This window comes from Sabethes cyaneus, chromosome 3 (genome assembly GCF_943734655.1).
Source record: "Sabethes cyaneus chromosome 3, idSabCyanKW18_F2, whole genome shotgun sequence".
In the NCBI taxonomy this organism is placed as follows: Eukaryota; Metazoa; Arthropoda; class Insecta; order Diptera; family Culicidae; genus Sabethes; species Sabethes cyaneus.
Window position 1 is genome coordinate 156,010,262 of NC_071355.1, and position 10,985 is coordinate 156,021,246.

The 10,985-nt window shown below is 36.9% G+C and overlaps 1 protein-coding gene across 1 annotated transcript; it reads left to right on the forward strand.

Moving 5' to 3' along the window:
* Positions 1 to 5,163: 5,163 nt before the first annotated feature.
* On the forward strand, positions 5,164 to 10,985 carry LOC128741847 (galactosylgalactosylxylosylprotein 3-beta-glucuronosyltransferase S). Its single transcript, XM_053837945.1, has 5 exons — positions 5,164 to 5,683; positions 6,726 to 7,025; positions 7,091 to 7,353; positions 7,412 to 7,766; positions 9,420 to 10,985. Exons 1-5 carry the CDS (start codon positions 5,560 to 5,562, stop codon positions 9,479 to 9,481), a joined length of 1,104 nt encoding a protein of 367 aa, XP_053693920.1. The 5' UTR covers positions 5,164 to 5,559; the 3' UTR covers positions 9,482 to 10,985.

Below are 10,985 nucleotides of genomic sequence, written 5' to 3' on the forward strand. Positions count from 1 at the left end.
ATACCCGACCCGACCCGTACCCGATTTCAAAAACAAAAATTAAGAACCCGTACCCGACCCGAACCCGCAAATTATTTTTTTTCAATACCCGAACCCGGCGGGTACGGCGGGTAATCAGAGATAATTTACTGCACTTCATACATCCATACAAACTAATTTTTAACTAACAATACTTGAGGATTAAATATATGAAACAAAAATTTTCATTTTTCATGCTTATAGAATAATTTTTAAGCCACAAACGCAATTTTTTTCAATAACCCTGACCACCTTTCGTTGCTTTATTGGTTTCATATAACCAAAAAAAGTACAGCGCAAATGTAAACAAAAACAGAAGCTTTTTTTTCGCAAATGTGTATCAATCTTAAAAGGACTTAGAACCTTTCGGGACTAAAAATCTTCCTGGAATAAAGTATAAATAACGGTAATTTGTGTCTAAAAGTGGTACTGCATATTTTTAACGCCGTTGTTTTACCAGATCGATCAGATTAGTTGAATGGAATAGTTGAATCAATATATATAGAATGCCAGTGTCGCTGCAGTGCTCGTGGTAAACATCACACATTTGAAAATTACGTATTTACACTGTATGCGCATATGTGTGAGTGATCGATTCGAAACGGGAATCTGATTGTCAAACTAAAAAGGCAACCCAATAAAAAATCCTTCTGCTTTTCCGTAAATCACGTAGGATAAATCACCCGATTTGGCCGTTTTGGGGTATTTCGTCGGCAGGAAAATTTTCTATTGGGCAATTTGACAATGTAGTTCCCGTATCCAAGACACAAACCAGCAACATGTTTGCCACCAAAATATCCATGAAACACCAGCGACACTGGCATTCTATATATATTGATTATACTAATGGAATCGACCCAGATATTCAATACACAGGAAATTCAAGAAGTTCTTCGTCAGCAGCACAACGAAGTTAATATTAATAGACCCAAGGATGGCAGAGATTCCACGACGGACTCACCGGTTAACCATTTCTGCAGTTGTATCTGCATCGTGATCTGCATCAATGTATAATATTGGTACCTTACCAAAAGCTGAACCAACCAACGCACAGCAACGGATTTATAATTGTAGTTTCAGTTGCTGCTGCTAACACCAATCCAGCTTTTTACGAGCCATAATGGCGGACATGTTCGTAATATTTGAACAGCATTTTTGACATTTCCTCAATACATCGCATGTTTTCTTTCCGTACATTCCTTTAGTTTTACCGTGAACGCACGGAAAGAAAACATGCGATGTATTGGGGAAATGTCAAAAATGCTGTTCAAATATTACGAACACGTCCGCCATTATGGCTCGTAAAAAGCTGGATAAGCTGCAGAAAAAGGTTAAATGAATCAACTCTGCTGTAATCTTGCCGTGAGTATGGCATCGCTTAGGTTACCATTACTGTAGTGGAGCTGCTTATGTTTTATAAACCTGGCCAATCAGTGTTTATTCGCCGACATGAACTTTTTACAGTGTGGCGGTGGCGATGGCCCTTCGCCAGCTGATACCAGCAGCGGTACACTGAGAAAACTTTTCGTATAGTTTCTATGTGTCCCACACATAGAATTTTGCAATGGTGCCTAGTCAATGAACTTTATATGCCACACAGTTATAATTTATGGGTACGCGAAACTTTTGCACATACTATTCATATGCGCATATTTTTTATGTGTATAATTGCACATACTATTCATATCCGTATAATTTCTATGTGTATTTCTAGGCGGATTGTGTTTATATGCGGCACATGATAATCATCTAGAATTTCATATGGAAATTTACCATTAGTTATGTGCAGAATATTTTGAGTGTAGTATTTCGAATGGGCTAAGAAGTGCCAGGTTAAGTGATCCTTTGTCCGGTGAATTCCTTTCCGCGCATCGAAGAGAAGATTACGGGTTCTGGAGCATTCAGACTGTAATGGAATAATTATTCTCGTAACATTCTTGCGCTGTCGTTCTGAAACAATTACGTATAGGTACTAGTATAGGTATAAGCACTGACAAACTGACCTGACACATAGAAGAAAATCCTTTAAAAACCATCGTTCTACACATTTTGCTGGCACACTAGCACCCTCTGTGCTGCATGTTGCGGACTAGCTTGCATTTGCAGGGTTTTATGCTGTAGGGTTTTGTACATTTGAATGGTTTTATACTGAAAACTCAAAGCAACACAGTACGGTACTGTGTTGTGTACAGGAATGACTGTTGTAGTTCGACCAATAGCAGAAAAAACCCACCCCAACAAACTTGACAAGAATTAGTTTAATATGTTTTTGCCCTGATGAAGAGGAAATAAAGTCCTTGAAACGTTGGCCTAGACAGCAAATAAACTAGTTTACTAGTAACCCGATGACCAAAACGCCATCACTAAAACCAAAATTAGTATCGTTGGTCAAACAAATCTCTCTACTAAAACAAGTGTTATGATGTCTTTCATTTAAGAAAGAGTTTTAAGAAAACTGAGTGAAATGTGATACGTATACATCTATACCTATAAACATGGATTTCTGTCTGTCTGTCCTCCTTTTTCTCCTTCCTTTTGAAGCCTGACCTAAATTTCCTAAACTATTGTATAATATTGGATTCTGCTTTAACTTACTCAACAATTTGCTGGCGATAACACCGTTTTTTCTAAGCAGCCTTATGCAGCGATTTTTCAAACGAATTGCTTACATTTCAGTAGAGACTGTTTACGTCTGGCACTTGTACGCTTACATAATTGCAAATTTTTTCTAAGCTTTGTTACTTCTAGTTCTAACATCTGCTGCTTGCCTTTTTCTCGCTCGTATATTTTTTTTGTAAACAGTGAAATTTTCGCCGGAGGAAGTCTGGGCCACATCATTAGTTGGCTGTTTCGAAACATGTTGCAGAATACGCGGTTTCTTCAAATCTATTGCCTCGATATTTGTATGAGTAAACGACAGGTTTGGGATAGGTTCAGCGTTGACTTCGTTTGATATCGGAAGCATTCGCAAATGGTCAAAAAGTGTGCTGTTTTCTTCGACGGTAACTTCGCCCCAACCTATTTGCGGATCATCTAATATATCTTCCAAAGCATTATTATTGCATCCAGTAGAATCTGCTTCGTCTCGAAATTCCATCGAGTTATCAAGATATTCATATTCGAAGTAGTCTTGTTGGTCATCCGATGTAAATGGATGAACAATTGTTTGTTTTTTCGCAATACGGAAATTTGTAAAATGATTTCCCACAGTTCTTAGCATCATTATTAAAACACGAATGTACTTCACATTTTCTGCCCATCGTTTTTGTTCAGAATTGCTACCCACTTGAAAGATTTTGACAAGAGCGCGACTGACAGCGAATACAAACGTCATTTGGCGAGTTATCAATTTGATCTTTTGACATTAGTGATCGCTTGTTTGAAATGGCGGTTACTGTTCGGTCAAAAATACGTCGCTTGTGTTACGTCAGTTCGTCAGTGGTTGTAGGATGCGCGCCTTGCGAGTATGTGAAAGTGAATAGAGTTACCAAATATTCAGATTAAAAATGAATTCGCCTGATCTTAACGAGGTGTTTTTCATATTAGCGGGGGTTGAGTGTATCTTTCAACTTAATCAATGTAGCTTTATACACCCTGTGTCCAAGTATAATATTCAAGGTGCGTGACAACAGCTTAAGTAGATTTCATAACTATTACAATACTTGTTAATCAACCATTCAAGCAAACAGTATGCGTGTTCAATTGGCCCCTTTTTTGACAATTCTCGTTGCTCGTTTGGCTTCCAAGATGGCTGCTTCCGTGTATCTCTATACTCTGAGTATTTCTAGTTTATTGTTGTTGAAGTTGAAAATCGTATTAATCGACTTACGACATTCTGTGTTATTCTCGTTCTGTGTGATAGCAACTATTACGTCACACGTGGTGAGCTGTGATCGCACATTGATTCGCTATACAGCGCACCCCGTGCGACGTAGTTGCAATACACAGAATAAGAATAAAACCCAATGTCGCACGTCGATTATTACAGTTTTCAACTGCAACAGCAATACATCATTTCTTGCATCATTTATTGCCCTTTGCATTGAAAGTTGGATTTTGAGCACACTTGTTCAGTCACACATTTTGTAGGTGAGAAAAGTTGCCAAAATTTCGTGGTAAAAACCCATGAATCTTGGTTGATTCCTATTTAAATTCTAATGCTTAAGTAGAGTTGTTATCGACGCTCCGAATAATATAAAAATAGTTTCTAAATACATAATTCCGCGCATAATTCATAATTTAGCAAATATGCAGCATATATGAAATAAATGAAAAGTTAAATACTCTTGCTTTTCCTACAACTGGTACTGGCGCCACTGCTAAATCAAATGTCAGCTCAGATGGGAGAGTTGTAATGATGGGAAATGCCGATCAAAATCTCTAACGATTATGGATCAAGTTTTCTTATCGTTAATAATTAATAACGATAATATGACTGTATAAGCAAAAATACGTAAGAAATCGAACAAAAATGTTAAAATAATAACAACCCAAGAAGAAGATTTCACTTTAAACCCTCCAATTTTCGATACTCTTCCGTGACGATAAAGTTTGATGGTATTATCGATATAAGATTACTAGCGGTATTATCAGTAGCACACTTTTCATCACAGTTTTGAAGGTTGCACTTTGTAACTGTGCAGTCCAATTGAGTGTGAAGAGCGCAATATACCAAGTTTTACACACATTCGAAAGTTGAATTGTCTGGCATCTCTGGCTTTATGCTCATTTCTCATTTTTGCCTTTGTCCATTCAAGATTTCAAGCTCACTTATCACTAAACATAACTTCAGCATCGATGCATTTCACTTGACGGGCTTGACGGAGTTCCACGATCTCTTTTACGCTCATGAACTGCCCATATGGCGTATAAGTACAAATCTGTGCATTTTTATTTCTATCTTTTGCACTCTTCAACAAACTCCTAATCTTTGCATCACTCAAATTATAAACGTTTAGAGGTGGCAACACCGTAACTCCGTCGATTTTACTCATTTTACTTGACTTGAGCTCGAGCGAGCTCGCGCGGTTCAACTCACTTCAGTTCAGCATCAGTATACGGTGTAGGTCGGGGAATGAAAGCAGCTGGCTGAGTGAGTCTTGCAGAAAGTTATTTTTCGCAATTGAGAGAGTTAAAAATGTGTAAATATTTTTTCACTGCTGCATATCGAAAGGAAAATTCTGCGATTGCGGTTGTAAAATTCAATTTAATGCGTTGTGTCTTCGTTGAAGAATGTAAACTTAAGCTAGTTTATTGAAGTTTGGCCGAATATCTAACTCAGCAAAGTGTTTTTATTAATTTTAAAGCCTCTAAGCTAGATGCGATATTCTGACGGTAAGAGCATTAAAAATGATCTGAGCATAGAATAAGTTGTGAATCACGGGATAGATTCCGACCGTCGACGAAATTACACTATTTAAAGAGCTGTGCAAAAGATATCTCAGAATGTTTAGTAGCTCATGTGAATAAAAGAATAGCATTCGTCGAAATAAATGCGAGAGACCCCTTTTCGATACATTAACAAGTAAAAAAATACAAGGAATGTTGGTAAGGATGTTTTACACATCCTGCCGGAACATGACTAAGGCGAAAAATTTTGCCATAGTGGTGGTGTGCCTACTGATTGCTGGAATTTTAATATTTAATACCTCCTCGGTCTCCTCAGGTAAGTAGTTTGAAAACCATGCTTAGCGTACCATGTGATAAGCATAGACTAAGTCAGCAAAAGCAAATGCAATTCTATAAACATAAATTAGAATTACAAAAAATAGATATATTTTCTGTTCATTTGTAGAAATTTGTGTATTTACAAAGAGAGAATTTAAAAAACTGTCAACGTACGTTATGTTTATTTCCTTCTATATTAAGTCATAGTTCATGAATCTGCACGCGGGGGTTCATTGTTCAGAAAGTATTGATTACTGTTATTTAAATCCTTTTTATCATGGAATGAGCTTTAATCAGCAACACGTGGTTGAACAGATAAAAATTGAAATCAGTTTTCTAATATTATTGTAGTCAAATAACTCAAAATTCATAAGAAGTAAAATTTATTCCCGATATCCTTAGGCCAAACCCATGGCAATAGTTTTATATGCTTAATCACCTACATTTTTTTTTAAATATTTTTAAAAAAAATTTTGGGTATAATAATTTATTTACATAATTAATATTTTCAATTGTATACAAAATGCTATACGAACAGTTCTAGTTGATTGTTCGAAGCAATCTTACAATAAAAGTAGATATTAGAATTTCAAGCAATAACATTTAGGCGCTACTTTCTTATTCTTATCTGCTCATTTGCCTATTTCAAATTGAATACCACTCAATTGAAGCTTATAAGTAGCATACCTACTACACAATTTTCAAACAAAGATAACGCAAATCAATATTTGTCTGCGTGTTTATGTTCAAGTGGCTATTTAGTTGTCATTCTGTTGTATTTTAGATTGCCCTTATGTATTATAAACGTACTTCATGTCGTTATCATTGTGCTGACTGAGATTTGATCGATTATCTTATTAAATATTGCACGACCGACCCGGTGCGCTGGTCGCGTGTGGCGAGCAATTTATATTGCCATTGTATCAACTCGTGCTTATTAGTTTTATTTCAAATTTTCCCTAATTTAGAAAATACCTAATAATACAAGTATTTTGCGTTAAAAACTGATCATCCATGTGCTTTTAAATTTTCTTTTTCAGATGACAGCAACAAAGAATACTCTATGGTACCGGAGAACGACAGTATGGTGGTTTGTCTCGAAAGTTTTGACGACACACGCAAGTTGATGTTTGACGCCGGCTATAATGATATTGCAGACCCGGATTCGGCGTCAGAAACCATCATCTATTTTGTCACACCGACATATCCCCGGCGGGAACAGGCGGCCGAAATAACTCGTCTCGGTCAGACACTGATGCACGTACCCAATTTACACTGGATTGTAGCGGACGATACCGAGATCTGTAATCAATTTCTCGACAAACTGCTGAAAAAATTTGGTACTTCCAATCACCTTGGGTGATGATTGAATAAATCAAAACTCTGTCATTTGAATATTCCTCAGGTATTCCCTATACTCACATCGCCAGCCCTATGCCAGTTTTCTACCGTACTAGGAAGCTTGTCCCAAGAGGTGTTGCCAATCGACGTGCTGCTCTATCGTGGATACGCAGCAACAACAAGAAAACGGGTGTCCTTTATTTTGGCGACGACGATAACACATTCGATCTGAAGCTGTTCAGTGAGATTCGAACCACTAAGAAAGTGTCGATGTTCCCTGTCGGTTTGATAGGCGACTACGCTGTCAGCACACCGATTGTTACAAACGTGAGTTCCACAGACTTCAATCTTTGAGAATTTTCAATGCAAATTTATACTTTTTCAGGGTAAAGTTCAGGGTTTTTTCGACTCTTGGCCGGCAAAACGAAAGTGGCCTGTGGATATGGCCGGGTTCGCAGTAAACCTAGAATATATGGCCCTCAGTTCGAACGTTACGATGCCATACAAGGCTGGATACGAAGAGGACGAGTTTCTCAAAAGTATCGGCCTAAAGATGCAAGATATCGAACCGAAAGCGAATAATTGCACGGAAATTCTCGTCTGGCATACCCAAACCAAGAACAATAAACCACCAAAGATACGTATTAGTAGCGGAGCATTACAAAATGATAAAGCAAACCTAGGGATACTTCTCAAGCAGCTCGAGTCAATGGGTGTGAGTCATATCAGTCAGTCTGAAGGTAAGTATAAAATTAGAACTTCAACAAAAACCGACACTCTGATAGCATTAGGTATGTATTACCTGCAGTGCGAATAATATAGACGCTTTCCATAAGCGTATTTCACGTGATTTTTTGTGCATGTCTAGTATCCTTGGCTAGACATATGATGATAGACATCTGGTTTAAGTGTAACAGTGAACAGTTCAATAATATTTACCAGACGAAAATGATGGCTTTGCGATCATGCAATGGTGACATAACGTATGGCATTCCGTTGATTATCAAAGCATACTGATATCAGACCGCGCACGAAGAATTGAACTTTTGTAGACATCCATATAATAGCACAAGCACGGTATATAAAAATATGAATTGAACCACGCTGGCGCTAGTATCACAGAATGTACGCTTGTACTGTTATCTTTTACGAAAAATGCACTTGTCGCATCACATGACGGTGACAGAATCAATTTAGTTTACTCATTCTATGCTTTCTGGAAACAAAAAAGTTGGGTTTGCCGCTGTTTTGGATAAAAAGTTGTCCTACATAAATTCAATATTTGCGTTCAAATGCAGCATTGGCCATTCATTAAACAAATAGTTTCGGTAGACTGAAACTCAGTAACATAACAGTAACAGGAAAAAATACACATTTTACATTACTAGGGAGATGGGAGATTTTATTTATCGTACTGCACCTTTTTTTGTAGATAAAAAGTAAAGCAAAACGTACTTTGTCTAATCTTCACTTTTATTCTGGAATTAGCTGATCCCGGTGTGAGCGTTGCTACGCTGAATAAAAATTTAATAGAAGTGGAGCGTTTATGGTTGTTTTTCGGAATGAGTTTTGTTCAAGTACATATTTTCGTTTGCAAATGTATGTCTTCGATTGTAAAGTTATGCAGAAATTATAGAACCATAGAAAAAAATCTTGCCTCCAGAAACCCCCACATGCTAAATTTGGTTCCATTTGTTTGATTAGATCTCGAGTTATGCTGAACTTCGCGTTTCATTTGTATGAGAGTCCCCTTTCCAGAGGGAGAGGGGTCTCGGACCACCATTGAAAAAAAAACCAGCCTCCAAAAACCTCCACATGCCAAATTTGGTTTCATTTTTCTTGATTAGTTCTCGAGTTATGCAGAAATTTATTTTTCATTTGTATGAAACGGGGGAGCTTCCAGAAGACGGAAGGGTTTCGAACGATCATTAGAACCTTCCCCGGTCCCAAAAACTCCTGCATACAAATTTTCACGCCGATTGGTTCAATAGTGTCTGAGTTTATAAAGGTCAGACATACAGACATAAATTCATTTTCACAGTTAGATGTAATGTAGTTTACAAAAGCTTGATTGACGACAATATGTAAATATTGTGTAAACGAGACATGCCAACTGAACATTTCTTGGCCTGGAATCACATTTCCAATTGTTTCAAAGTGCTGCCAACTTTATGTGTACTGGATTGTAAGCAGCGAGTTTGTTAGACGTAAATACCCAGTGACTGATATCTTTTCTCCTCCGCTGGGATTACTATAAACGTTTATTATTTGCTTTGTGACCGATTCGACATATTTGCCTGTTGGCAGTTTTTGAAACTCAAAATTCATCATATTGCGTTATCAACAAATCCACGAACCTGTGACTAATATTTTCTTTTTTTTTACATTTTCAGGTACTGCAGCACAAATTACCAAGGATGGCAAATCAAAGTCACTACTCTCGTGGTTCAGTTAATTCTCCTCTTCTGCTCCTCATACTACTTTATACAATTTGAACATATCGCATCAAATTGTACAATGATATTAAAAAAAAAACTAACTTTTATACTAGTTCAAGCCAGTGATGTAGACGGATCTTACTTTCGGCGACACTAGAATCCAGATGAATGTAAAATACTGCACTGTGGATGGGACGTTTCCCAACCGTAACAGTCACAATTGACTCATTGAAGTTTAGTTTAGCTTTAGACATGTCGCACAGAAACACGCATCAACACAAGAGTATAGGTACAACTCACCGTTGGGAAAGTGGAAGGAAAGTAAGTCGAATGAAGGTACCCATTTTGAGATTATTACAAACCGCAGTTGCGATTGACTAAATGATAGATGAAAATAATTATATCGAAATTGTCGAAAATTAAACCTTGCTTAAAAACGTTACGATTGGCATATAAATAGTTAAAACTGCTGTTAAATACAGTTGAAGGTCATTTGGCATGAAGTTTGACTTGGGTGAAATTGTTTGGTTTGAAATGAAATTCTTGCAGAATCAGATATGCCAGCAAATTAGCTAGCGACAGGAAGTTCTGATGAATCTACTGAAAATAACCCAAAACCCATCAAGATAACTCACTCAAACACATTTTGCTGTCTATATCTATAGGCTTACCCAACGTTACAGTAGGTTTAGTTTTAACAAAATAATTACTATTTAATTTTATTTTCAAACCTTTGTATCTGAATATAATAAGCTTTCTTTCAGATCAGACATAGTTAGCTCCTTTGCAAACCGTATTCTGCTATGCCAAATGGCCTAACATTAAGCATAGCTTAAACAGCACTTCAATTTGCTAATAACTAGGCCTTTCTATCCTCAACAACTGGGTTTACTTATAGATTAGATAGACTGCAGTTAAACGAACAAGTCCTCCCTAAGAGACACGTGTGCATGCAACTAATATTTTGAACGGTGGAGAAGCTTCCAAGGTTTACATCATATGTTTATTCACTGTGATATTAGTTTAGATTAATCAGGATATCGAGGTGAATTTGATTTAGTTGGATTGAAACAATCTCTTAGCTTCGTGATCACTTTCGTTTTGTGTGACGTTTTAGTGTGATCAGTGATATAAAAATGACAGGAATCATCAATCAGTGCACAATGCAATATAATAAATCATCAATATGGTTACCCAGGAACAATCGCCACTATTATAAAACCATCGCCAAACGCAGTGTATCGACAGAGTTTAGTCAAGTATTTGTAAAAGCTATCAGTTGTAGAGATGTTCCATGCTTTCTTTAAGTGCCAACTTTAGAACGCAAGATTATTCAGTGCAGCCACTGTAAATATATTTAGGTTCAACTTCCTTTACATGAAAGCATGCTTAACACACTGTATTATAGATTGATCATCATACCACTCTACTTGAAATAATTCAGCTTGATTTCTCGATTGATTTTAATAACTACACCTAAACTTAATTTTAAAGAACAATATACTAGATCTGAATATCACA